At 35.9% G+C, this 27,767-nt stretch overlaps 1 protein-coding gene across 4 annotated transcripts in view; it reads left to right on the forward strand.

Annotated features, from left to right (window-relative positions):
* The window catches only part of LOC129248210 (NPC intracellular cholesterol transporter 1), a 55,464-nt gene that overhangs the window by 17,345 nt on the left and 10,352 nt on the right, over positions 1-27,767 (forward strand). For 2 of the 4 annotated variants that reach the window (XR_008582607.1, XM_054887675.1), the window contains 9 exons: positions 6,093-6,263; positions 6,352-6,508; positions 6,575-6,651; positions 11,405-11,626; positions 11,691-11,883; positions 18,794-18,910; positions 22,096-22,406; positions 24,211-24,510; positions 24,582-25,971. Coding sequence is in view for 3 of the 4 variants with exons in the window: in XM_054887675.1 (XP_054743650.1) it covers positions 6,093-6,263; positions 6,352-6,508; positions 6,575-6,651; positions 11,405-11,626; positions 11,691-11,883; positions 18,794-18,910; positions 22,096-22,406; positions 24,211-24,510; positions 24,582-25,971 (2,938 nt within the window). In the remaining variant the exon portion in view is untranslated. The remainder of the gene's footprint in view (positions 1-6,092; positions 6,264-6,351; positions 6,509-6,574; positions 6,652-11,404; positions 11,627-11,690; positions 11,884-18,793; positions 18,911-22,095; positions 22,407-24,210; positions 24,511-24,581; positions 25,972-27,767) is intronic. The other 2 variants (XM_054887676.1, XM_054887677.1) reach the window with 2 other exon arrangements.

Genomic DNA, 27,767 nt, shown 5'->3' on the forward strand with positions numbered 1-27,767 from the left:
TTTATAAAAGCTTTTCACAAGTTGCTTAAGCGGTGCTTAAAAATAATTCTTATTTACATTGAATCCATTAGTGTGCAACAAAGTATGCGTGTGTAAGCCAATTGATGCTTATTATCTAAATAACATATATATACATTAGCGTGGCAGTTATTTGACCTGTTTTTTTATATACAATATTTTTTCGCGGGCTACCCTCCAGTTTGGTTCCATTCTATATAAAAATGACCTCTGTGAAATTTGGTGCCAATCGGATAGGGGAAAGGTGTGCCCCCGAGCCTTTCAATATGCAAAATTTACCCCAAAATGACAAAAACATTTAATTTCATTAAAAGTGTGTTTTTTATTTTACATGAGTATATACACAGCGTAAATAAGTAGTAAAAGAATTTAATTGGTAAAGTATATTAAATTATACATATATAAATTGAAGAAGGAAATTATTATCCATACAGTATTTATATTAGTATACATATATGCATAAAAAAAAGAAATAATTCATTGAATAAAATAAAATAAATATTAATTAAAAATCTTTATTTTTAGATATAGTTTGTTTATTGCTGTCTGGGAAATTCTGTCGATAGTCACTTACAACTTGGAGCACGTACTGCATTTGTCGCTCGTTTTTTGTATATAACTTATTAAAATCCTCTACTAGTTTAACACCTCTCTCCGCCGTATCATTTGTTACTTTAAGTTTATTAACTACTTTTAAAGCTTGGCCGAAATCTTCATGTTTGTGCCACCGGGCAGGATCTGTGCACAGGAATTCGTCATTTATGTTAAATCTTGCAAAGAATCGTTTTGTTTTGTTGGAGACAAATTGTTCAAGTCCTTGGTTTAATAATTCAGGAACTTGGCTTGTTTCCACGGTTATCCTTTTAATACTTTTTTCACATTCAGCATCAGTTTCACGACTAATTTTGAATTTAATTACCATTTTAATTTTTGATTCTGCCGTCACATTTGGGTCAAAGAAGGCCAAGGCGATGGATTCAGGTGATAAATACCACAAATGATTTTTGATTTTTTGTAAAGCCAAATCGTTAACTGTCCGGTATTTATAAATTTTGGAAAGAACACTGAAATCCAAAAATGGTGCTTTGGCTGCAGAAGGTGCATAAAACCACGCTTCGATATATATACAGATAATGAAAATGCAAATATCACAAATTGGATTTTCCTCACGCAGTGATAATTTAAATTCGTCGCGAAACATGAATATCTTAAAGCAATAAATAGCCTTAGCCATCCACAAATGTTTTCTGATCTTCTTATTCACGATTCCGGTTTTAAAATTATTTACATTTATTTTAGGCCAAGCAGTTTGAAACTTTTTTAAGATTGGTACGGTTGGGCCGGTAGTTTTACCCATCTTCTCCTCGAAAACGGCTTTTAAAATGATTTCGTATATGTGATGGCGGCAAGGCGAGGCAAATATAAGAGATATTTTTCTAGAAAGCTTTCAATCAAAACACACGCACCATTAAAAGCGCCCGTATTAAAGCAGTAGTGTCAAAAACCAATGCTTTTACGTAGTCTTAAAGGCCCCATTCCGCAAGGGTTTCGCAAACAGCTGTTGCCTTTTTTTTTCCATTCCCTGATTGCAATGCAGATACACCAAGAAGTTGATCAGCACCGCAATTTGAAAGAATAACAGGAAGTCGGTCTACTGTCTCTTTACCTGTTAGTGATGGCAGTAATTTACTATCCCAATGTATCGTAGCGGCAGGCAATTCCTTATCCTTAAAGATATTTTTGATTTCGATAGTTTTCTTTTCGCGGAGTTTCTCACGAGAATTGAATGAATTTCTCCACATCTTGACCAAGGGCTTCAAGTGTAGCTATAAGAATATGAACTGCATTCCTGTCACTGATCTTGCACTTATCCAAAGCAGCAACAAGCTTAAGAGTTATTATTATTTGACGTCTTCGTTTTTTGTTTTGCTGGTACAGACAAATGTTTTGAGCAATGCGGAATTTCCTCTGAAGCACGCGCTTCTAAATATTCTCCGCTGCTTGAACTCGACGTCATCATACTTACTCAATTGAAAAACTTCATTATTGCTTCGTTCTGTTCTCTTCTCCTCTCATAATTTTCGCTCAGAAACTCGAGTCTCTTTCGCACTTAGCTGGTAATCAATTCCATACATAAACCCCGGGCGTCCCTTCATCCACTGATTGTTTAAGAACTGCTTATCTTCTTCAATGGATATGATATTCAATGCATTGGCGTGTGCAATATCGAAGAGATCCTCGAGTTTTTCAACGAATTCTTGCAGCATGCTTTTGAAGTTGCCGCCACTGCTGATAGAGACCTTCTAACTTTGGTATACAGTTATTTAGTTCTTGCGTCGGAATTCGGGCTTTCTCCCAATATATCAGCACTTCCCGCACAGCTAGTGAAGCATTGCAGTATTGTTAACTTACACACCCGTAAATTGAAAAAAAAACTTGTAACGTTTGTTTTACAGATGGAAGTTTGTTTCCAAACATTTCATTTGAATAATACCCGAGCAGATAAACTTTTTCTCGTAATAGAGGTCGCGACATTGTACTACCGAATGTCTGCACTTCAAATGTTGTACGCAACTAATGATTTTTTTAAAAAACTTTAATACAAAACTTTTTTAGCCATACAAATTTGAATTGCCGTTGTTATTTCATAAACGACATGCGCGCCTACTTTATTTGATACTAGTACTAGTTTTTGATATTGATATTTATTATCCAAGACACGATGTGTACGTTAGTCAAAATGCGAACCCAACTTTTTATGCGCGGAAATCTGTTTGAAGAAATCTATTTTCATTTCGAATTTCAAAATGTGATCAGTTGATAAGTTATCTCACATATTTTAACTTCCGTTTTGTTTTTGTAATTCAGAAATTGAAGAAAAATGGAAAATTTTTGACAGAGTTGTCAAAAAGCAAGGGTCGAACGACTTGGTAGATTCTGCATTGAATATATTTTTTTTAAGCGTAATAATTTGAATTATCATTGTAATGTGATAAACTAAGTGACCGGCTTCTTTATTTACTACTAGTACTTATACTACGAATTTTCGGGTTTTTTGAAACTTTGAAGGCCCGGGGGCACACTTTCCACTTACCAGATTTACTTCAAACTTTTTTTCCACCATTTTTATATATAAAGGAACCAATCTGGGGGGTAGCACCAATAAAAAAATAATCTTGCAAAATAACTGCCACCCTAATATACATATATATATATTGGTATGTGTATACAGTGTGTGTATTTTATATGCTACAAATAGTAGTTGAAAAATTTTCGTTAAATTGAGTGCATTGATGACCGTGTTGAATAAATTTATTCTGAATATTTAATTGAAAGTGCACGAATTGACGATTGATGAGAGTAATTTCACATCTGTCATATTTAATAGGTCAAGCAGAGTTCAAATCTGTTTGTTGTGCATAATTTTTTTTTCGCTTGGAGGAAGAAAGCATAACAGAAGCTCTAAGCAAAGCAGTTATACCAGTAATTCATAATAAAGAGCTGAAATATTATTATGATTTTTTTAAGCAACTATTGAGTCACCTATGTATGTATGAGTACAATGATACAAAAATACGTGTGTACTATTTGATATTTTGTGCACACCGTAGCTATAATTTTTCTTTAGTTGATTTATTTTTATTTCCTTTAACCATATTAAATATATAAACAAGTCATTTGCTCTTAAAAAGACTGAAATATGAATGCTTTATGATCGAGTAATATTCTCTACTTACTCGTTTCTCTAATTTCTGTAAATTGTCCAAGATAAATAAAAGATAAGTTAACAGAAAATCATTGGTAGTCACGTAGTGATCGGCAGTTTGAGTCATATACCTGCATTCCATTGAATTTTTGATTTCATTTTTATTTTGAAGGCAAATAAATATTCTCCTATTTTACTAAATGTAAAATGTGTGGCTGTGAATGGAATTGACAATCTAAAGATTACAGAATGAAATCATATGATACGATGGAACAGTTTAGGAGGGGATAGGGCCAGACCCTTATATTCTAATTTAATAAGATAAGCTAGGCTCTTACGTCATGATCAGGTTGAAGACTCTAACCACAAACCGGTCTACTGACTGCCTGCCGGTACCCTTGAAATTTATTCATAAAAAAAATATTCCACCTGTTTATAATGCAAATCGTCCCTTTCAAAGTATTAATTTTTAGCTTTTAATGCATCTTGCGATTTTTGCTTTATTGCTTCCATGAATGATTGAATTAAAATACGGTTTGCACTTCGACCTCATAAGCTTTTGTGCCCTCTACTCCTCACAGCATCCCATCCAAAGCCAGCTCACTTAATAAATCTAAGATAGAGCAGGGTTGGGTTGAGCGTATGCGCCTTTCTTCTGGCTGCATCTGACCGAGATATTTCAACGCTATAGCGTCACATTCGAGAAGAAGGTGTGCTGGAATCTCCGAGGTGGATTGCTGCAGTCCCCAGTAGGAGCTTCGCTTGGAGTAGCCCCATTATTTGGTGCAAGCTCACACCTCTTAGCCTTAGCACTTTATTTCTAAGCTTGTCATTGATGGCGTGTTGTGCCATAACAAGGAAGAGCTCGGATCCTATTACTCATTCCCAGTTATTTCCCTGCTTCCTGGGACTCATGTGAGCCGGATGCGATTGTGTATTCCTAGCAAGTTTAATTTCTCGATGCACTTAAGGGCCAATGACAAAACCTTGAGTGCTGCCAGACTGTCGCTCAGAATAGCAATTCGCACATTCCGGAGGTTTCTGTCCAAGTTGATCTCTGTATATAGAGAGATATCATACAACTCCGCTAGCGCAAAGTGTTGCTGAACAATCTCCAACCCCTTTCGAAAGGCCCTTTGTGTGTAACATTTAGATGACAGGGAAAATCTGGGGAAAACATGTTGCCACATTTTTTAATTTTCAGCAAATGACCTCAGATGATAGGAAAAGTTAAATTTTAATAAATCTGCATCAAAGTTTCTATGCAAGTTCGAAATAATAAAATTTTCCGTTTCAGCATCGTTCATACACAAATACCCTCGTGCTATTTTAAAATACCACCTTGATCAAATAGTTTCTGGAATATACCATATTCAGAAAATTCAAAATAGAAGTTTATTCCTCAAAAGTGGTATTATCGCCTTCAAAGTATTCCCCATCTACTGCAACGCACTTATGTCAGCGTTTGATCCAACTCTCAAAACATTTCTGGAACTCTATTTTCGGTATAGCCATAAGAGCCATCTTCGATTTTTCCATTATTTCCTCTCGCGTTCTCCTGGTGGGTTCTTGATTCGGTAAAACAGAAAAAAATCACAGGGTGTCTTATCAGGTGAGTTCGATGGCTGTTGGATGGTATTCGTTTCGTATAATCATGGTGCATTATCAAGGTGCAAAATCCTTTCTTTTTTGGAGAATTGCTTCACGTAAACGTCTCATAACGCCCAAATAATAGCCCTTATTAGCTGTCGAACCTTCTGACAAAAATTCGTGGCGTACAATACCGTTGTAATCCATAAAAACTATGAGCATCGTTTTCTTCTTTGAGTGAAAATGGCGTTCATCGGAGCTGTTCATTCACTCACCTAATGTCTGGATTGCGTGTCGTACTCATAAACCCACATCTTGTTGCCAGTAATGAACCGTTTGGTGAATGTTGGGTCCGATTTAGTCTTGGAAATTATGTCTTTGGCGATATCAACGCGTTCCCTTTTTGCATGAGTCAGGGACCAACTTTGCAGCAACACGCCAAAAAAAAAAAAGAATTCAAATCAGTTCACGTCATAAAATGAACCAAGTTTTATGATTCGCTTGAAAAAGCAGTATGTTTTTTGAATGCGGCACCTTAACATGTTTTTCGCATAATGAAATAAGTTTCGCATGAACGACGTTTTCTTTTTGAAGCAATCAATGAATGTATCCATATTTTTGGGTGAATCATATTTTGTATACTCTTAAATGCTTAGGTAGATTTATGTGTTTACATATGCACGTATACTACAAAAACAACAAATTCTTTGTTTACATTCGTATGCAGCGCATCTCTTATGATTCACTAACTAAAGTTATATTTTTTCTACTCTTTCAGGACTGCGTCTGGTATGGAGTCTGCAATAGGGATGCTTATCAGCATAAGCAATACTGTGTTTACAATGGAACTGCAAAGGTTATGCCTGCCGACGGATTAGAGCTACTCAAAACAAGATGCAGTCATATACTAGAAGGCGGCGCTACTGAATTTTGTTGCGATGTTGAACAGGTAAAAAATTGAGGCTTGCCATACACCTATCATTCGTATATTTATATGTGAAACTTTCGATTGCTAATTGCATTGCCATTTTTTTAAGGTTACAATACTTAATGATAATATAAAATTAGCTGCGAATTTTCTCGAGCGCTGCCCGTCGTGCATGGCAAATCTTGTGCGTCATTTATGTGACTTTTCGTGTTCACCAAAGCAATCGGAGTTTGCGAAAGTTGCTGAAACTACTACCACACCGAATGGTGAGTAGACCAGCTTAACTTAGTGTGTGTTTATTTGAAATTTTCTTATATAAATAATATTTACAGGCACAGTTTATATAAGCGCATTGGATTTACATATAACGGCTGCATACATAAACAATACATACAAATCATGTTCACAGGTGAGTTCTAATATATTTTTAACGATTTAACAGTAACAAAAACTTACAAAAGAGTTCATGGCGCTAATGTATAAATTTAGCAGTTTATTTAACATTACAAACTAGAACAAGAAAAAAAAATTTGCAAAAAAATATTTAAATAATAATAGGCCAATTTACATCTGCTTATGTTTTAGAGCACCAGTATTTCGAGTAACAACATAAAAATACTGCCCTCATTATTTTCCACTAAAAGTTAGCCAGTAATTAAATTTCGGCGAATTCGACAACAATCGCTGTCAAAGTGAAAAATATCAAAGAAAGTGGAAAAATGCAAAATTTACAAGTGTTCATGACACACTTACTTACTTACTTACTTACTTAGGTGGCCATAACAACCCGTTACCGAGTTACGGCCGACCTCACTAGCTCTCTCCAGGCGCCTCTGCTCCGCGCGCGCCTTCTCCAATTCTGTATACCAAGCGAGCATAGGGTTTCCTCCACCTGGTCTTTCCACCGGAGCAATGGTCTTCCTCTTCGTCGGCTCCCTTGGACTTCGCCTTCGAACACCTTCTTTGCTGGAGCTTCTTCATCCATACGCACGACATGCCCTAGCCAACGCAGGCGTTGGATGGCGATGCGTTGAACTACGTCAATGTCGGCTCATACAGCTCGTGGTTTATTCTTGAACGGTAGTCTTCGCCAACGCGCACAGGACCGAAGATCTTACGAAGAACTTTTATCTCGAACACCCCAAGAGCGGCTGCATCGCTTTCGGTAACGTAGAACCGACTGTCGTGGAAACGACAAATATACTTTGAACATAAGCGTGTCGACGTCATATCCTTTGCTTATGCTTTGCTTCTTTATCCAGCTTATAAAAGGCAGAACAAACAGCGCCTTTTTTAAGGCTGATGGTATCAACATCATCGGCATGCGCCAGCAATTACACGCTCTTATACTAAATTGAGAAATAGTCAACTCGTTTTCGTGCGGTCGAATGCTGCTTTAAAATCGATGATTGTGATTGTTTCTTTTCCAATATTTGGTGTATAGTGAATATCTGGTTAATTGTAGATTTTCCAGGTCTAAAGAAACACTGATAAGGTCCAATCAGTTGGTTGATGGTGAGCTTCAATCTTTCGCACCATACGCTCGATATTTAGAAGATTAATCCCACGATAATTGGCACATATTGCAAGATAACCCGTTTATGAATTCGACAACGCACTTAAATTGCAATCGACAGGCATCTTTTCATCCGACCATATTTTGTATAGGAGCTGATGCATGCACCTTACCAGCTCCTCGCTGCCATGTTTTAATAATTCAATCAACAGTCCGTGGGCTCCCGCGATTTTGCTCTTTTCAGCCGCGTTATCTCTATTCTCACCTCGTCTTGGTCGGCTAGCGGAATGACTCACATTTTCATTCTCTTTTGTTTAGAGACTCAGACGATTTGAACGATATGTTTTAAGAATTTGTAGCGGTCTTAACCGCCAACCTTACAGAAGTGGTACTTTTATTATTAAAATGATTTTGGGCAATAAATGAATGAATGAATGAATACTCACATTTTCACTTGATCTTCATATTCTCTGTGACAACCGCAGTTGTCACTATTCCGCAAGTTTGAGCAGTGTTTCGTCCATAACTTAAGTATGCCCTGGACGTCAGTCACCAGATCGCTATATTTATTCTTACAGGCAATAACTTGTTGCAAGTGAAAATTTAGAAAAACTTGTAAATTCCGTTTATAATGAAATTTCACTTTGCAATCTCAATTTCCACCTCCAAGTTTTTTGGGTATGAAAACTCTAAAATGGGACAGTTTGTAACAGTATTTGCATACACGATACAACTTTACTATGCACGATTTGAGGGTGCAATTATTACTCGCAGATTTGACTTGAATTGGCCAACAAAATCATGCAATTTGGCATCGCTATGGTCTATGTCAATAAATCTCAAACGACCGTTGCCCTCAAAGTTAACACAGGCCATTGCTTAAATTAAGCCGCATTTATGCGCTTTCCTACCGAAATTTAATCTCTTTAACATACATATTCCGCACCTTACGATGTCATATTCCATTCATGGAATGATGTCATATTCCTCAAATAAAAACGAATTTTGTTAATATCTCATTCTTAGTTTTATTCTATTCCGATCACTCTTATTGGAAGCCCCTATAGATAATCGCTCCTTTCTAATCCTTCACTTAGTTTACTCGTAGTACTTAGTTCACTCGACGGACTGCGAGTGGGCCCGTTCAAAACTTAAATATTTCATTTTGTACACAATTTGTTCATTATGCTGAAGGAATAAATTGAATGTTTCGATAAAGATACCTTCAAAATTTGCCAAAACCAGCCACTATTTATTGACAGATTAAGTTCATGCAGTATTTGCGCCCACGTAGGCTCTACTTTAGGCGCTAATCTAATAATGTTCCCTCGTTGGCTTGAAATTATTATATATTTATTTCTGTAGAATCTCGAATTTCCACCGTAAAAGTCGTGAAATTTTTACTAATGGCATATTAAACTCTGTGATCTTCGCCGTCTATTGCCGTGTCATGACTCATTACAAGCTTCGAGTATTTCACTTTTCTCCCGGTGACAATCGTTTTTCTCACGACACTAAGACATATAAATATTCACCGTTATATTTACGATGTGATCTAAAACAGCTCAAAGTGTAATTTTTCGAAATATCTCAATCCCAAAGCCATGTAGCGAGATTGATTGTGGGAAAGATACTTCGTTTCTTGGTGCATACGACATTTTTCAAACTTTTTTAAACTCATCATCGTGTTTGTTAGTCAAGGTAAAATAGCCAAATTCGAATTAGTCATACCGCGTAAAAAAATTTCTGCGTTATTAGTTGTTGATAGTTTGTTAACATAGAAAAAAAAGGATCAGCTAAAGAATTAAATGAAGTGAAAAATCAAGTGAATGTATATATGCGTGGATGGGTGTTTGGATGGATGTATACATGTATGTTGTGTAGTTGGCTGTTCAGACACATAAAGAAACTAGCTTCATTTTATGTAATTGTAATAAATAAATATTTATTGTCTGGGCGAAGTTTTCTATTAAATAAAAGTAATTGAATCGATATCCAGACAGTTAAACGCTCATACGTACTTACAATTACAAAGAACGTTCAGCTACAAGTAACTTAGTACTGTTCCGTGAATTGTAAATAATACCGGCTTTGATGCATATAAATTCACGGTGCAGTTGTTATATTTGTTATACTGTTTATACAGTAGTGCTTATATTTGTTTTGAACCGAATGGGAATCATATTGCTTTAGAATTAATTAAAAAATATATAAAAATAAGATGGAATCAGAGCCTATCGGAAGATTAATAGTTTTGCAAATGGGGTCATACGTCAATCATATTCGACACTTGTAAATTGGACAATTGTAGCATACAAATATACAAGCAAAATATACAAATATACAGGACCGCGTGAAGTTTAAAATAAATATTTCCATCACTCAAAATAATTTTTTTGTTATTTAATAAAAAGATTATTTAAAATCAAAATTGGATGATTAATTTTAAGCTACCGTATCGGGTATTTTTTTAGCTGCATGAGAACTATCGATATCGATAACTATGGTTTGACAGCTGAGGTTGCCACTCCAATAGAGTTTCCCAAAAATTGTAGCGCAACCTTTTATTCTATTAAAAAACCCCAGTTTTACATATATACTTAGAGATACGTTTTTTTTGTTTTTATTTCCTTGACAATAATTTCAATACCAAAAAAAAAAAATGTAACGTTACAATTTATTGTCGTTCCTAGTCCGAACATAGGGAGCCCTGTTATCCCTAGATGGCTCGTCCTTAGGGGGGGCGGATAGGGGAATACCTCCCAGATATGGGTGGTAGGAGAGAAATGAAATATCTGCCGTGGACGTCACAGTTCGGAGATGTAAACTTCATTAAAAAAACTAACTTTCCTCGACGTCTTGATTCGTTACGTGAGATGCGGTCGAAAGCGGGTGTCCGTACTTGAAGCAAGCGGCTCACTATAAAAAATGTGATATGACAGGTAGAATTGAATGCCTTAAGATGTATTTGCCAGTGTATTCCCACTGACGTCCTTGGGATTGCGCAGCCGTAAAACCAAAATACCCAAGAAACGGATATACATTCATAATGACCCTAAAATCTTGTAATATTTCAGTATATCGCGCAGTTTCTTATTTTATTGGCACATGAATATTCACCTGATTCGAATTTATGCGCTATAGCTCGCACACCCTGTCTAGAGGGACGCATATTACGACCGATCTACACGACTTAAAGTTGGAATCTCGTCGATAGTTTTTAGTAATTTCCAGACGCTGCTCGTTGCTAAACTATCATATTCATTCATAGAGCAACACTTGGCGCCACAGTCGCAATATTCTCAACAGAATGTCCAGTTTTTTGGTCTGACAGACCTTTTTCTATCCTCGACAAAACCAGTTTCTTCAAATTTTACCACCAATATTTGCGTTGTCGACTCATTCGGACGATTATTTCTACCATAAAATTATGGATTTTGCGATATGCTATTCTTGAAGAGCAACAATTTTCATAATAAGTTTCTATAATTTTAATGCATTGTTTTATCGTGTAAAATTGTATATCTGTCTACTTGAAAGATGTCAAAGATGACATACAAAAAGTTAGGCGTCACTTTTGAAACACCCTTTATAATATTATATTTATATTGGCATTTATTTTTAAAACTATTTTCGTCATTTATAGGTCTCCGTACCATCGACTGGCCAAAAGGCTTTGGATTTAATGTGTGGCAGCCACATGGCGGCGCGTTGTAGCCCTACGAAATGGTTTGAATTTATGGGCGATAAAAATAATATATATGTACCCTTTCAAATCAACTACGTACAACATGAAAATAAATCAGCGATAATTGATGGACGCACTCCCTTAGATCCGAAAACTACACCATGTAATCAAAAGCTTAACGTAAGTTCAATCAAATTGTAAACTTGTAAGTCCCTCATATAATGGCAGATATCTTTTCTTACAGGATAAAACTGCAGCCTGTGGTTGTAGCGATTGTGAAGATTCCTGTCCAGTGCCGGTACCAGAACCACCGCGTCCCGAACCATTTAAAATTGCAGGTTTAGATGCATTCGCTGTAATAATGGCTGTGGTCTTTATCGTTGGCACAATTCTCTTTCTCATGGGCGTTTGCCTATTTCCCTCCAAACGCAGCGAACGTAAGTTATTTGTTAGGAAATATGTTACACATAACTTTCTATTATTTACGCATGCAATTTCAAATTTAAGAGCTTCTGATGATGGGTTGAATGAACAAAAAAACAAAAAAAAAATTGGGGCTGCATGTATATTTTACTTTAATATACTAAATGTTTCAATTTTTAAAGTTAAAATAATATTTTTCTAACATGGTTTAATATGAAATTGTTGAAAAATGTTTTCGGCACTGAAAATGGCAAGTTGTTCGGCACTGGAACACTTTTAAATGGTCTAACATACATTTCCGAAAACGAATTCGTGCACACCCGATGTTTAGTAACTTAAAGAAGGAATTTATATGGCCCACTTTTAAAGATATACGCTAATGTCTATCTATCTAATGTTAAAAGATTGCTGAAAAGAGCTGAATAGATTTAAGTTATCTCTGATTGCCTCTTCTTGTGTTTTAAAATTTGGCCGCCAAATTTTAAAGCTCTTGAGTGGGAATCGCTTAGTCTTAAATTGTTTTAGTAATGATTGTTGCCGGTTTACATATACATATACCACCTTGATCAAATAGTTCCTGGAACAACCGCCAGGTAACGTTCTAAGTCAACTGATTTGAGTTGTTTTTTGTTTTTTTTTTTTGTGTTTGATTGCCAGATCTGTCATTAAAATTCCCACCAAAATTTTATCGCTATTGCTTAGCATTTGTAAAAATACGGCAAATACGTGCAGACTCTCGATTTTTTACAGTTGTAAAAATGGATTTGAATTTGCAACAACAAGTTCGTATCGCGTTAAAATTGACTCAATGAAAATGCGAAAATCTTAGAAATTTTGGCAAACTGTTTCCGTACTGATACTCTAAAGAAAACAGACGTTTACGAGTGGCATGACCGCTTTAGAACAGATCGTGAGTCCATCGAGGATGACGAACTTTGTGGTAGGCCGTCGACATCGAAAATTGATGAATATAATAGATCAATAACCGCAAATTAATCATCAGCGAGCTGGCAGAGGACTTAAACATTGCGTATGGCTCCATTTAGGATATTATAGTTAATTATTTAGGTTTGCGTCGTGTTGCTGCAAAGTTGGTCAAAAAGTGCCATAATTTCATGCAAAACGCGGTCCCCTGTTGATATCGCCAAAGACATGATGTCCAAGGCTGAAACCGACCCAACATTCATCAAGCCATCATTTCTAGAAACGAGACGTGGGTTTATGAGTACGACACGTAGTACAGACATTAGGCGAGTGATTGGAGAGCTTCGAATGAACTATGGCCAAAAAATCACGTCGTTTTCAGTGAGAAAAGAAAGCGATGCTAGGTCCAACAATTAATAAGGACTATTATTTGGGCGTTATGAGACATTTACGTGAAGTATTTTGTCAAAAAGGAATGGATTTTTGGGAAAACAAATCATGGATTTAATAACGCATCGACGCACAGTATCATCATTATCCGTGAATATTTGACCAATACCATTTCAACAGCCATCGAATTCACCTGATATGGCTGCCTGGGATTTTTTTCTGTTTGATCGAGTCAAAAAACCACTACGGGGAATGCGTTTTATTAGCCAAAACGAAGTAAAATTCGAAGACAGCTCTGATGGATATACTGAAAATAGAGTTCCAGAAATGTTTCGAAAGCTTAATCAAACGCTGGCAAAAGTGCGTTGCAGTTGATGGGAAGTACTTTGAAGGCGATATTGTCACTTTTGAGGAACAAACTTGTATTTAGAATTTTCTGAATATATTCCGAGAATTTTTTGATCAAGGTGTTATATGTATTTATTTGGTTCGTTCATCCTTTGTTATGTGTTTAGCCAAGCTTTTCTTCCCATATAGGATGTGTGTTTCGATGCTGTTCTTCAAATGTAGAGTCCTACAGTTGTATTCCATTTCTGGACAGCAGTTAGTTTTTTTGAAAAGCTTTTTCTTGACAGATTCGAGTATGAACTCGGGTGTTTGCCATTACCTACCGATTGTTATATAAATTTAATTTTAGATAACTAGATTTCAAAATCCTTACAGTGCTACTTAACTTTTCAATTTAATATTTGTAGTTCAGAATATCTTTATCTGTCATTTAGCCTTTGACACAAAGCATGGTAAAATATACACAAAGTGGCAGACACATATTTGAAAAGAGTTTAGGTTAAACTTTTACTCCAACGGCAGAAGCTTTTCATGACAAATATACTCACTAGTTTGATATTGTTTAAATGGTGGCACCTCTGCTAGAAAGAGTTTTGTGAATTTTTTGTAGGTCCCGAGTGGCATCGATCCCTAGACATACAGACGTGGTCGCAATAATACAACAGCGACATTTTGCCAGTTTCGTTTATTCACTTTTTTTTTTGTTATTTTCATAAAAAGGGACGTCATACTGTAACAAAAACCATATAACTCAAATGGCCACTCTTTACATAGGGTGCTTTTTTAAGAGCTTGAGGACTTAAAATGATAATACAAAACAGAAATATTGTTGAAATGTATTTTTTTTATAATAATCTGGTAGATAATTTCATGGCTTTTATTTTTTTAATATGATATTATGTATGCTTTCGCCGCAGCTATGACTTATCTGTCCAATTTTTGTCTACTTTTTTCAATAATTCTGAACAATAAATTTAAATGATTCCAATAAGCAAAAATGCGACACAAACGATGGTTATTTGGTTTAAATTCTTGCACGAGCTGTATTTTATAGGAATGCAAGCCAAGAGCCTTACATAGAATTTTCTATGTAGTCGAAGGAAAAAAGTCTAATAAATTTAGAATGACGAAGAATCGACATTTCGACGTCTTCTTCAATACTTCGCTCTATGAGCTTCGCGAACAGATTACTCTTTTTTTCAAAGTATAATACATTTCCACAATTTGGAAGAGTTATTTTGGCGTTAAGGGGGGAGCATGGTTTATGAGGTCTAAAAATTGCATCTCTTTGCGATTTTTTTTTTAAGGAAAAAATTGATTTAGCACAGCAAAGTTTTTTCTATCTTTTAATGAACATTTAAAAAGTATAAAAAATTTTTGTACTGGTTAAAATAAGTTGAAAAAAAATTTTTAACATAGAAATTAGTAGAGCGCTGCAACGCTGGAGTTTCCAACTGGCGTACAAGAGACAGCTCGTAATTATTATCGAAAGCAAAAAATTCAAATGGATTTCTAATTATCATGATTTTTTATTCTAGATGAACTAAGAAAACTGAGAGAAATTCCAAAATTTCAACTTTTTGGAGGTTTTAAAGAAAAAAATACCTTTCTATAAAAAAAAATTCACTTCAACTTGGTATAAAAATCTTGAAACATTTTTTTTTATATATTTTGTTAGTTCAAATAGAAGAGAATTTAATACTGAAGGGAACAAGCTATGGATCATTTCAAAAGGTTCATTAGTTTTTTTTCATTCCAAATTCAATTCACAGCGTAACTACCTAACGCTCGCCTACCTTTGGCTTTGTATCTACGGAAATATTGAGAATTAGGCTCTGTAACTTTGTGTGAATATTCTGAAATATATTAGGAATCGCTTAAAACGAAAAAACAAAAATTGATTTTTTTGACCTTATAAACCAGGCTCCCCCCTAACAATTCATGATGTCTTGACAAACCTTATTGATCAGAAGTGTCAACATAGTTTGCCATTCTCAGCTGTCGAGCCATAGTTATCCATATCGATAGTTCTCATGCAGCTAAAAAACACCCGATACAAAATTTAAGAAAATTCAACAGATTTGCTTGAAAATGCTCGATTTTTATATGGAACAAAATGCGTAACACCCTAATAATAATAATAATTGGCGCGTATATCTTTTGTTGGGTGTTTGGCCCCTTCTCCTACTTGTGGTGTGCGAGTGGTTCGGTCCACCTATAGTTTTATGCCGCCTCCAAACGACGAAAAATGTTAAAATTAAACAAGCTGCGTACCCAGAATTTTTCTAAAAATTTTAACTAAAAGTTTTGAAATTTTAAGGAAAATTTGTTGAATTTTTTTTCATTTTTTAACAAGAGTTAAACTTGAAGTCGTATTGTTTTTGTTGTAGCAGAACCTATATGTTTACATAAAAAAAAATAAATTAGTCGAAACTTGTCAAAATATCGCTGTGCTATTGTTGTGGCCACGTCTGTACTGCTTGTAGTTTGTACACAAATATGGGGGCCACCATTTTTAGAAAATGCTTAGTAAACTGTTTTGTTCTTGTGAGAACTTAGCGGAAGTGACAGTTCTCGGCTGCATTAAATCCAAGTCACCTGCCCCACGGCCGTGAAAACTCTAATTTTTTTGCCATAGAGTATTTCTGAAGTTAGAAATGTAAAAAAAAAATGAAATAAAAAATTTTTGATTTAATTCAGGAAAGTATATGTACTTAAAAGCTCAGTAAAAAGTAAAGCTCATTTTACAGTTAATCCCGTTTCAATATTATTTTCGGTAAGTGGTCAGATCGGCAGTTTCTCAAAAATGTTGGATCATAAGCCCCCGTTTCCACCAAAAGCAAACACCGTGTTTGCAGGAGTTGTGTTTATGAGAACTGTCAACTGTTTCCACCGAAATGTGTTTGCAAAGTGTATGGTCTTTGGTATGGTAAACAGATTTATGATACATTATTTTGCGGCGACAGCACAGCGCGATAGCCCAGCGGCTAGCAATGTGGGCTTCCGATCCGAAATCCTTGGTTCGAATCACAAGAAAATTTTTTTTTTTTTTTTTTTTTATGCATTTATTTCATTTTGTTTTATGATATGTTTATGAGCAGATTTTTTTCATGGCAGAAATACACTCGGAGGTTTGCCATTGCCTGCCGAGGGGCGACCGCTATTAGAAAAATGTTTTCATTAATTTTGCTTTCACCGAGATTCGAACCAACGACCTCTCTGTGAATTCCGAATGGTGATCACGCACCAACCCACTCGGCTACGAATGCAATAAAAAATGAGGAAAATGAGCAACATTGCCACCACTTAATAATTAAATTAGACGCAAACCCAACAAAACACGCTTTAAATTAGACGCAAACCCACAAAACACGCTTTGAAAGTGAGTTTAGGTATGGAGTTGTGTTTTAATTTTGTATGGGATTTGACAGGAGTTTTGTTTCGTGTTTGCGCTAAGAACACGATAGCGGCAGAGAACACGATAGCGGCTGCGGTGGAAACTTAGCATAATCGATGCAAGCACGCGCTGTATGTACGTATGCGATGTAGCGTTACATACTTGGAATCACTTTTAGTTTGGATCTATACTTGCCACGCTTTCTAACTAAAATTCTTTGATTATGGTTTCAGAATGTGGTCGACGGTTTTAAAGGGGTCTTCTGGTCTCCAGCGAAAAAAAAATCGAATTTTTTTTTTGCATAATTTTGTTGTATGTGTATGCGAGAATACGCCACAGAAAGGATTTTTTGAAAATCGCATTTTTTCACATTTTTCTGGGCACCGAAGTGTACCCTCCTCCGGCCGTTTTATCATAAACTTTATCTTTAAACGCGTTTCCCCGAAAATCGTGTTTTTTAAGCATTTTGGTCACACTTTTCATAGTAGTTATACTCCGATTTCAATGGTTTTGGTCTTAAAAGGTTTGGAAAACTTACCGCTAAGTTTCCCCGTGTACGATTTTTGAAATTTTTTTTCATTCCATTTTTATAACCTTCTAAAGTTCAAAAAATGAGCAAAAAAAATTTTTTTTTGCAAATTGTTGCATAACTTTTGAAAAAAATTAAAAAAAAAAAATCTGTCACGGGAAAACTTAACCAGGGCAACTCTGAAGACAACGCATATCTAATTGGAGACCTGTTTCGTTTGGAGGTGGACGTCTTCAGCGCCATTTCAAGGTCGCGGGTGTTAATTTTTTTCAAAGTCAAAACCATTTTTTAAAAGCCAAGACATGTACCTTTAAAATAAAAAAATTTTTTTTTTTAAATATTCACAGGATTTGTCACAATCAATCACCAAAAAAACCCTTCATTTCAAGGCCTCGAGACCAGAAGACCCCCTTAACATCACTTCGGACTTAGTAAAATTCATGACTTTTTCTCGATGTAATGAACTTGTCACAAAAATGTACCCAATGATTTGAAAACATTGTTGACTGCTGACAGCTGACAAGTGGTATCTGCTTTGCCAGTTTAGCCGTTTAGAACTTATTACGGCACATTGAACAGGTAGTAGAAGTAGAGTAAAATTGAAATGATACTGGCGTGTATTTTTTGCACACTGGAGACTAATAGTGTGCCAAAAATAGCTGATTTTGTCTATTTTGAAAATTTTGTATAATTGAAATAAATTTGTTTACGAAATGTAACAAAATTTGACAGTTCAAAAAATAAATAAATTGAAAACATTTAATGAAATTCTACCCAAAGCGAATCTATTAAAGGTGGTATCTGTCAATCAGCTGATTTCTTTTTTTTTTATTCTTTCATGGTGTCCATGTGGCTGTCAGCCCAGGTTGAAAAAAGGTGAATTCATTCTTTGTTTTCTACTTTGTCAATACTTTGCTTTGACAATCAGACGTACAAAACATTGTTGTTAGTGTAGTGCCACCACCTTTAATGAATGCGCCTTGATTCTAGCTGTTCAATATACTATGTAGTATAGAGATTTAATATTTTTAAGAATTTTTTTATATTTTTTTATTATAAACCTACTTGAATTGTGGTGGAAAAGAAACTAAATTAAGCTGATTTTTCATCACTTATTGACATTATTTGGCTTATGATGCGTATGTATTAACTAAATGACTTATGGTGCTTTTGAAAACTCATTTCATCTACGAAAATATGCATTCTGATTATTCCCGAAAATTGTAAAGAGATATATTATTTTTTTTACAGCATTTTTGTTTTTAATCTTTGACTCTTTTATATATATTTTTTTCGTTTACTAATATTTATGTAATCTTATGCATTGGTTGTTTAGTAGGTGATGGTTTGGATAGTGGGCTGTGTAACGCCACTGTTAACAACCGATTTACTGGACAAGTGAGTAACGAGTTTGCACCCGAGGAGGATTCCCCACTTCAATCGAAGCTGACCAGTATGTTGAATATGAAATTTTGAAATTTTGTGTCGTAGTTGTTGTGAAATCATTTTCTCGAAATTGGTTTGCTTTTGTAAATATCTGCTGTTCATCTATACTTTCAACTTTTTCGCGAATGTGAATGTGTGTGCGTGATGATTGTTTGTGTGTGTGTATGTGTGTTAATTGGCTTTAGTTTCCATTTTCGTTGCGCTATCAACTGTAGAAATGTCATTAACTGTTAAAGAGTTGGTGATGCTAACCATTTTTCTTCTACAAACATTTTGAGTTTCGATTTAGTTGCATCAGAAGCACTCATCTTTAACGAATGCTGTTGAATTTATAAAAAATAAAAAAAAAAAACTATTGCACTTCTTTACATTTTGAATTTCGAAAAAAAAAAATCTTTTACTAACTGATTGTGAAATAAATACGACTACAATAACGTTAACTATTTTCTTGAGATTTTTTTAGGAGCATAAAATATGCGTATCTAAGGAGTTACTACACGCTAGAATTTGCAGAAATCACATGATAACCTTCCTGCTGCCTAAACTTGACAGTAAAAGGTTAATTGAATAAAGTTTTCAGGCCTTAGGGAGAAAAGATAACTCATAAATGGCTCGCGAAAGTTGCTTTCGTTTACGCTTTTAAATAGAAAAAGTGCAGCATTCCCCCACTTACCCCGTTTTTCTACGATATAACGGATAATAGGAAAATTGTAAAGCCGATCAGCTACTCTTCAACTGCTTAGTGATAGAAGCACCATTGGGATGCCTACGGCCGCGAGCAAACTAATAATTAAAAACAACATCCAAGAGGCCACTAGGTCATGGAGAGATGAAGGCACATGCGTAACAGCTACGTTAGTGTGGCCGCAAATAAATAAGAAAAAAAACAAAGGAACTGCTTAGCCTTTCAAGAGAAGATATTTCGAACGTCATGGCTTTATAACCAGTCATTGGCTATTTGGCAGACATTCCTTGAGATTAGGAGTTTTCTCCCATGAATATTTGTGAGAAGTTGTAGACATGAGGAAGATGCAGTAACAGTTGAGCATTTCCTTTGCAATTGTCTAGCCTTAGCTAAAATCAGAGCAGGTTTTCTAGTTAGATACTTTTTCAACTCCCTTACGGAACTTTCCGGCGTAGGGATTGGACCAATCCTATGCTTCATAAGAACCATAAAATGGTTTCACGAAGAAAAATAAATGAGGTTCCCGCGTGTCGCTTAGTGGCATCGCAATGTACCTGAAAGGTCTAAGTGAGTTGGTCGTACAGACTGACTACCACCATAACCTAACCTCACCTTGGTTGGAAAACGGCAATCGTTTGTGCGGGGGAAAAAATAACAAAGGGCTTTCATTATTTCTTAGGCACTTTTCACTGATGGGTTAGGAAGCATACGCTGTTCTCAAAATAACAGCAAAATACAAAAAAAAAAAGAAACAAAAAACAATTGATTTCCTTAGAAGCAAACTAATACAAATATTCATTGGAATTTGACTCGAAAGCTTTCGAACCACTAATTCGCGAACGAAAAAATTTAAGAGCAAGTTTTGTTTTTCTGCTTTCTTGCCCTCGGCTTGCTGGTGAGTGATTTAAAATGTATTGAAAAAAAATCGTCATAAATATTTTCAACTCGCGCGCGGAAAAATTAAACTCTCAAGCTAAAATGACAATCTATAAAATCGCTCAAAAATTCGAGAAAAACGGCTTCACAGTTTTCGGTCCCCCTCTAAGTTAAAATGAAGATACATTTTTATCTAAAGAGTTACTAAAGTGTGACTAATTTAGAGGTATCCGATTTTAAATTGAAATAAAACAACGAAAATTAAAATTGATTGGCAGTCTTTACTATTTTTGTGTAGAACCATTCATGATATTTATTTTTTCATGATAATCCTTTTCAAATGTTGGTCGGAACTGCGCCGTAATTCGGACATCCGTAAACAACAATTTTGAATGATTCGCTGGAGGTTACGGTCGGTATCTCGTGAATAATTTTAGTAATGTTGACCTCCAATGGCTCAATCGAAGCTGATTTATCCACAAAGCATTTTGCGTTTACATACCCCCACAAATCGAAGTTCAAAAGTGTGATATCCCACGATCTTGGTGTCCAATCCACTGGTCCGAGACGAGAGATAAATCGGAAATAATAATGCAGTAAATCCATTATTCCATTGTTTCACGGGCTGTATGTCAAATAGCGCCGTCTTGTTGGAACCAAATGTTGTGGAGCTCACGGGCTTCAATTTCCGGCGCCAGTTTCTTCTTTGGAAAAATATGAGCCGATGATTCCACCAGCCTATGGACCGCACCAAACGGTTGCTTTCAATTGAATGGCTTCGGGCTTCGGGTTGCTCGTGAGCCTAAATACGGAAATTTTGCTTACTGACGTAGCCATTGCCAAAAAGTTGGCCTGAGCGCGCGATGAACGCTTTTCACACAGTGTCGATTTTCGTGATGTAACTGTACGATTTGTAAGCGTAAGTCTTTCCATGACGAAATATCAATGAATACAGAAAAAATTATGTATTTATTTTGACAGTAGTCACTCGTAATCTGTCAAAAAAACTCGGTTGCAAAAAGCACCTCCAATCTGATCACCCCTTATGCATATTTATATTTGTGTACCAGAAAATTAAAAAAAAATAAATAAAAATAGTTTATGAAAGATCAAAATTCCGAGTTCAAACAAATATGCAAAATAAATTGTGTAGTTTTCCTATTATTTATAATTCGACGAACAAGAAAGAAATGCAATCTAAATCTCTCTAACTTACTTCGTCCACTCCCTTTGCTCAAAAGTGATTTTTAGCCGTGGCAAATCAACTTCCTCTGAGTACAAACTTTTAGCAAAATTTACCAATTTCTTCCTCCTCAGCGACTACAGAGCCTCAGCACTCAATATCCAATTTTATAAAACTTTCACAACTGCATAACTAAGTACATAATTCTAAGCTACAGCAATTCATGTAACTCTAACAAATACTATTAATTTGCGTCTGCTCGTTCTTAACTTTTATTTCTTCATGTCCTTAGCTAATATAACTTCATACAACTCTCACTGCACAGTTTCTCCATTTGTGCATTGTGCAATTTGTTTAATGACTTCGAAAATGTCTTGTATTTATATTTGTTTTTGGGTTTTTTCGAAACATTTATTTTAATAAACATTTTGCATACTCTATTTTACAGATGATGAAAACGAGGTGGACGGTGCTCAGGGCGCACTTGATGAATATGAAACCGGTTATTTTGAAAATCTCGGCGCCAAAACTGAAAAGTGTCTTGAAGCCTTCTTCACAACTTGGGGCAAATTCTTTGCGCGGCGTCCGAAAATTACGTTGGTTGGTGGTATTTGTTTTGTCATGCTTATGGGCTATGGCATCAAGTTCTTGCATATAACTACCGATCCGGTGCAGTTGTGGGCCTCGCCACAGTCAAAATCGCGAATTGAACGAGAATTTTTCGATTCACATTTCCAGCCGTTTTACCGTTTGGAACAGGTGAGTCAATTCTATCACGGTATTTTGTGAAAAATTTTTAAAATTTTTTGCCGATTTATATGGTAATTGCATGAGGAAGCGAAGGGTATTTTCAAGTGTTTTCTCATTATAAAATTATTATATGTATGTAAATATGGACCCATCATCTACACTAACACGAAGCATTTTATTATGCAAACTTTTTACTAATTACGTAGATAATTACAAGTACATGGAGGCGCAAAATGAATCATCCAATTTCGGTTTTGATCAAATAAAAAAACAAAATGATTTTGGGTAATCCAAATATTTAATTCGACCTTATGTGCTCCACTGCTTGTTTCTTAGATTGATATATTTACCAGGTTTTGACCATTAGCCATGATGAAAAACAAAATTGGGAGGGAAATTTCGGCTGCCACGTCACTCGTCCAATCATTCGCCGTCTAAACAAGGGCAACGAAGTGTCATAGGTTAATTTTTGTGTAAATGTCACCCACACAATCTTGGTATTTTTTTAAACACATCCCAAGTGACATCAGCCTATCAATTGATTCCGCCAAATTCGCTTAGAGTCGAATAACGGTCTGCTAAAGGGTACTTGGGATATTCGCCAGCTGATTTCTGCCCGCTCGCCTCACACGTATTCACAGCAACGAAGTAACATGAGCGGAGACAGTGTTGATTTTTTCGTATATCACTAATACAATTTCAGTTGTTTTGTAAACACATCCCCTGTTTCGTCAGCCTATCAGCTGATTTTGTCGAATTCGCTCAGAGTTGAATATGCCAAAGTGCACATCTAAAATTCTTCTCAGTATGGGTCCTCGGCAGCCGATTTCTGCCCGCTCGTTATTGTTCAGACCGTTATTGTTCGGACGGTAACGAAGTGTCATTGGTTTATTTTTTTCGTGTATCACCAACACAATCTCAATTGATTTGTAAACACATCCCCTGTTAACTCAGCCTATCAGCTGATTTTGTCGAATTCGCTGAGAGCCGGTTAAGGGTCTGATATTTTCCTTTTAAAAATCTTTTCACTATATAGTTGACAGGTGTCAAACATGATTGACGTACATCAGTTGCAATAATTATAAATATTTTGATAGGATGATTAATTTTGCGCCACCCTGTATTTTTTCAACTGCGAATAAGGGTCAGTCAGGATTGGTCTAAAAACGGTTCAGAAAATATCCCTTCTTAAATGGATGGTAGTTTTTTAAATTATATACTTTCTGCTATTTCCAATATATATTTTTTTAACTCGAGGGTACTTAAGGAAAAAAAATTGCGGGCAGAATACTAGACCTAACTAAATCTGGTATCGCTAGGAACCAAAAGGTCTATGCGTGGCTTAATGCCAGCCGGGTTAACCTAACCTAACCTAACCTACTAGAACTACTTAGTTCGCACATTTAAAATACCATTAGCTCTGTTTTCTCTAAACCAGTCAATATTTCAGTCTCCTTAAACTGCCGAAAACTAGTAGGGGTTTTCAAAATGCTTAGAGATCGCTGTTGGAAGGGAGACATAAATATTTTTTTCCCATAGTCAAGCTGCGAGCAGGGCCCTGCCGTCGCCATGTTGCAGCTCTCTTCTGGACAAGACCTGTCAGGATGAGATCAAACATCTCGAACGTGCAGGAAGCATTTCTTTTATTTGGGTTCCAGGGCATAGGAACTCAGCGGGAAATAACTCGTGGTTTTAAGAAACAAAACTTGCTTGTAGAAAACTAGAACTATTTAGTTCGCACTTTCAAAATGAAATTCGCTCTAGAGATTGCAGATTTTGAAGTTCTAACATTAAATTACATATTTTTATACAGGTAATAATACATGCAGTTGACTTACCCGATATCGTGCACAACACGTCTAATGGTCCCATCCGCTTTGGCCCAGTATTCGACAAAGCGTTTCTCGCTCAAGTCCTCGAGTTGCAAGAAGAAATTATGAATTTGGGTAGGAAGGACAATGGCACCGTGTTGGAGGATATTTGCTTTTCACCTTTGTCGAGTGAGGGTACATCAACGAAAGATAGTTCCAAGTGCATTGTACAATCCATTTGGGGATACTTCGGCAACGATATCGAACGTTTGGATGAAACTGATGAAGATGGCAATTTCGAGGTAAAGTAGTCAGCAGTTGAAAGGTGTTTTTTTTTTACTTACATTTACATTTTACCTAATTTTATTTCCAGATAACTTACTTGGATGCATTATATCAATGCACTAGAAATCCATATCTATGTCTGGCACCCTATGGCGGACCAGTGGAACCAGCGGTTGCTTTGGGCGGTTTTTTGGCAACTGGTGAACAGTTATCGGGAGACACCAAATTCGAGCGTGCAAATGCCGTAATACTTACCTTCCTAGTGAATAATTATCATGAAAAAGCCAAGTTGGGTCCGGCCTTGGAATGGGAGGAACGTTTTGTGAATTTTATGTTAAATTACACGAAGACTCGTATGGGCAAACACATGGATATTGCATTCACTTCGGAACGTTCAATTGAAGACGAACTAAATCGTGAATCTCAATCCGATGTTATGACAATACTCGTTTCCTACATAATAATGTTCGCCTATATTGCCATTTCATTGGGCCACGTGCAGGAGATGCGTCGCGCACTCATCGACAGCAAAATTACGCTGGGTGTTGGTGGTGTGATCATAGTGTTGGCATCCGTGGTGTCTTCGGTGGGCGTTTTCGGCTACATTGGCGTTCCGGCGACACTTATCATTGTCGAAGTTATACCGTTTTTGGTATTAGCTGTGGGTGTAGACAATATTTTCATATTGGTGCAGACTTACCAGCGTGATGCGCGTCGCGCTGACGAAACACACGAGGATCACATTGGGCGAATTCTTGGACGCGTTGGACCATCTATGTTGCTAACTTCAGTGAGTGAAAGCTGCTGCTTCTTTCTTGGTGGACTCTCCGATATGCCTGCCGTGAGAGCATTCGCTTTGTATGCCGGCATGGCGTTGCTATTCGATTTTATACTGCAAATCACTTGTTTTGTTAGTCTACTAACACTCGACACCAAGCGGCAAGCCGAAAATCGCTTGGATATTTTCTGTTTCATACGTGGCAAGAAAAGTGATGCAATACCCAACCACGAGGGTTTGTTGTACAAATTCTTCAAGAGTGTTTATGTGCCCTTCATAATGCGTAAAACGATGCGTGTAATTGTTATGATTGTCTTCTTCGGTTGGCTTTGCAGCAGTGTCGCCATTGCACCACACATTGACATCGGACTCGATCAGGAGTTGTCAATGCCGCAAGATAGCTTTGTGCTGCACTATTTCCGAGCACTGAACAAATATTTGAGTATTGGACCACCGGTGTACTTCGTGTTGAAATCCGGCTTGAACTTCTCCACAACATTCCATCAAGATCTTGTTTGTTCCGGCAAATTTTGTAACGATGACAGTGTGTTGACACAAATTTATCTAGCCAGTCGTCGCGGAAATGTGACATACATTGCACGTCCTGCCTCTAGTTGGATTGATGACTATTTCGATTGGAGTCAGTCGTCAAGTTGCTGTAAATATTTCCCGCAATCTGGCGATTTTTGTCCACATCAAAGTAAGTTTTGTTTGCCGATATTATAGTGATTTATTTTCTATATTTTTACACTACTGCTTTGTAATTTATATGCTGTTAACATTGCAAAAAAAATTCAAATAACGATTGTTTTTGGTTATAATCATAGTGTGTATGTTTACTCGTAGATATGAAAAGTGTTCGGAATGATGGGAAAATTAATTTGGTTACTACCTTTTACTACTACTTTTTGTGCGTTTACGGGTGGTGTTGGCTTACTAATCAGAAAAAAATGATATTAAAATTCAAATTAAAAAAGTGGGCATTTACATATCGTCCCGCTTATGCCAGAAACAGGAATGTGTCAAAATTAAAATTTCAAATCAAGTTTAGTTGCTGTATGAAAATTAGAAGGTTTGGTTTCTGATATAATAAAATATTTGTAGTTTTCATGTACACCTGGCATGCTGCGTTGTCATATATTATAAAAGAATTTCCAAAAGTTAATCAAGTCAACCCATTACTCAACCCATGCTTCTGACATAAAGGCAAATGAAATTTTGTGTCGTATGAGCTATTTTTGCAACCTCCCATTAGACGCCATAAATCTAAGTGATTAATACAAAGCCCGGACCAAAGGGGGGTAATTTATTTGAATATTTTACTTTCTTGCCTTAGAATGCTACTCTTCTAAAGAAAAGTCATCAATTTTTAGGCCATAACTTTGCTCGAATTTTCTTTTTATGATGCCCAGTCTTCATCTTCAGCTGGAAGAAAAAAAGTAGGGTTAGAAGGATAAACTTTTATAAGGAAGCTTAGTTGCCAATTGGAGAAGGCAATGTTTGGGTTACGAGAGAAGGTAAAACTTTTATCCTAGGATATAAGTACGTTACTTCAACTTCCGTTATCTTCCATTATCTGCTAATCTAGTGAAGAAACCCTGCAGATATACGCCTTTTCAAGAGTGAGGATGAATTTGATTTGATTGAAATACATATAGCAAAAGTTAATATAAGATCAGAGTATAAAATTATAATTTGAAATAAATATTATATTAACAAAAAATGCAAAAATAAGAAGAATAAGGAAGAAAAGAAAATAAAGAAAAAATTGTTGGATGTCAACAACACGTGGTGTTCCCAAGCGGCCCCCCATCCAAGTACTAACCTGACGCTTCTTAATTTCGGTAATCGGACGAGAACCGATGTTTTCAGCGTGATATGGTCGTTGACAATTTTAATTCTTATACTAACTTCAAACTTTCCTAATACCAAATAAACCCATACCCACTATTATATTGAATCCATAGCTATGCACATAACATACATTATGCAGTGCATTAAAACAATTAACGTTGGCTAGAAAGAAATCTTATACATACCTATATACACATATGAATTATTTGAAAGTGTGTATAAACATTTAACCTCTTGCGCTATAAATTAATTTCCAAAAGCGTGTGACTATCCCGTGCAAAAAAAATCCAAATTAGCTTTTACTTGGAATAGTTTCTGTTAAAGCTTTGGGTAGATCGCGTGCGCGAAATGCACACAATTCTACTATTTATTATTTAATATAAAATACATATTTTATATGTATTTATATATTATGTTTAATAAAAGATTGGCTATTTTTTACAGTTCTTTATTATGTAAGGAGCACATAAAGCTCTTAAATTTTGACAAATTTCGTTGGACGTGTATAGCACGTCCAAACAGCGCAAGAGGTTAATATCCCTACAATATTCCGATTGTTAATTTATGCTTAAATGTTGGGTTGGGTTTTCGCTATCTACATGCATATATGTAAATATAAAATATTTCTGAATTTGTTTGCAA

This window comes from Anastrepha obliqua, chromosome 5 (genome assembly GCF_027943255.1).
Source record: "Anastrepha obliqua isolate idAnaObli1 chromosome 5, idAnaObli1_1.0, whole genome shotgun sequence".
Classification (NCBI taxonomy): domain Eukaryota; kingdom Metazoa; phylum Arthropoda; class Insecta; order Diptera; family Tephritidae; genus Anastrepha; species Anastrepha obliqua.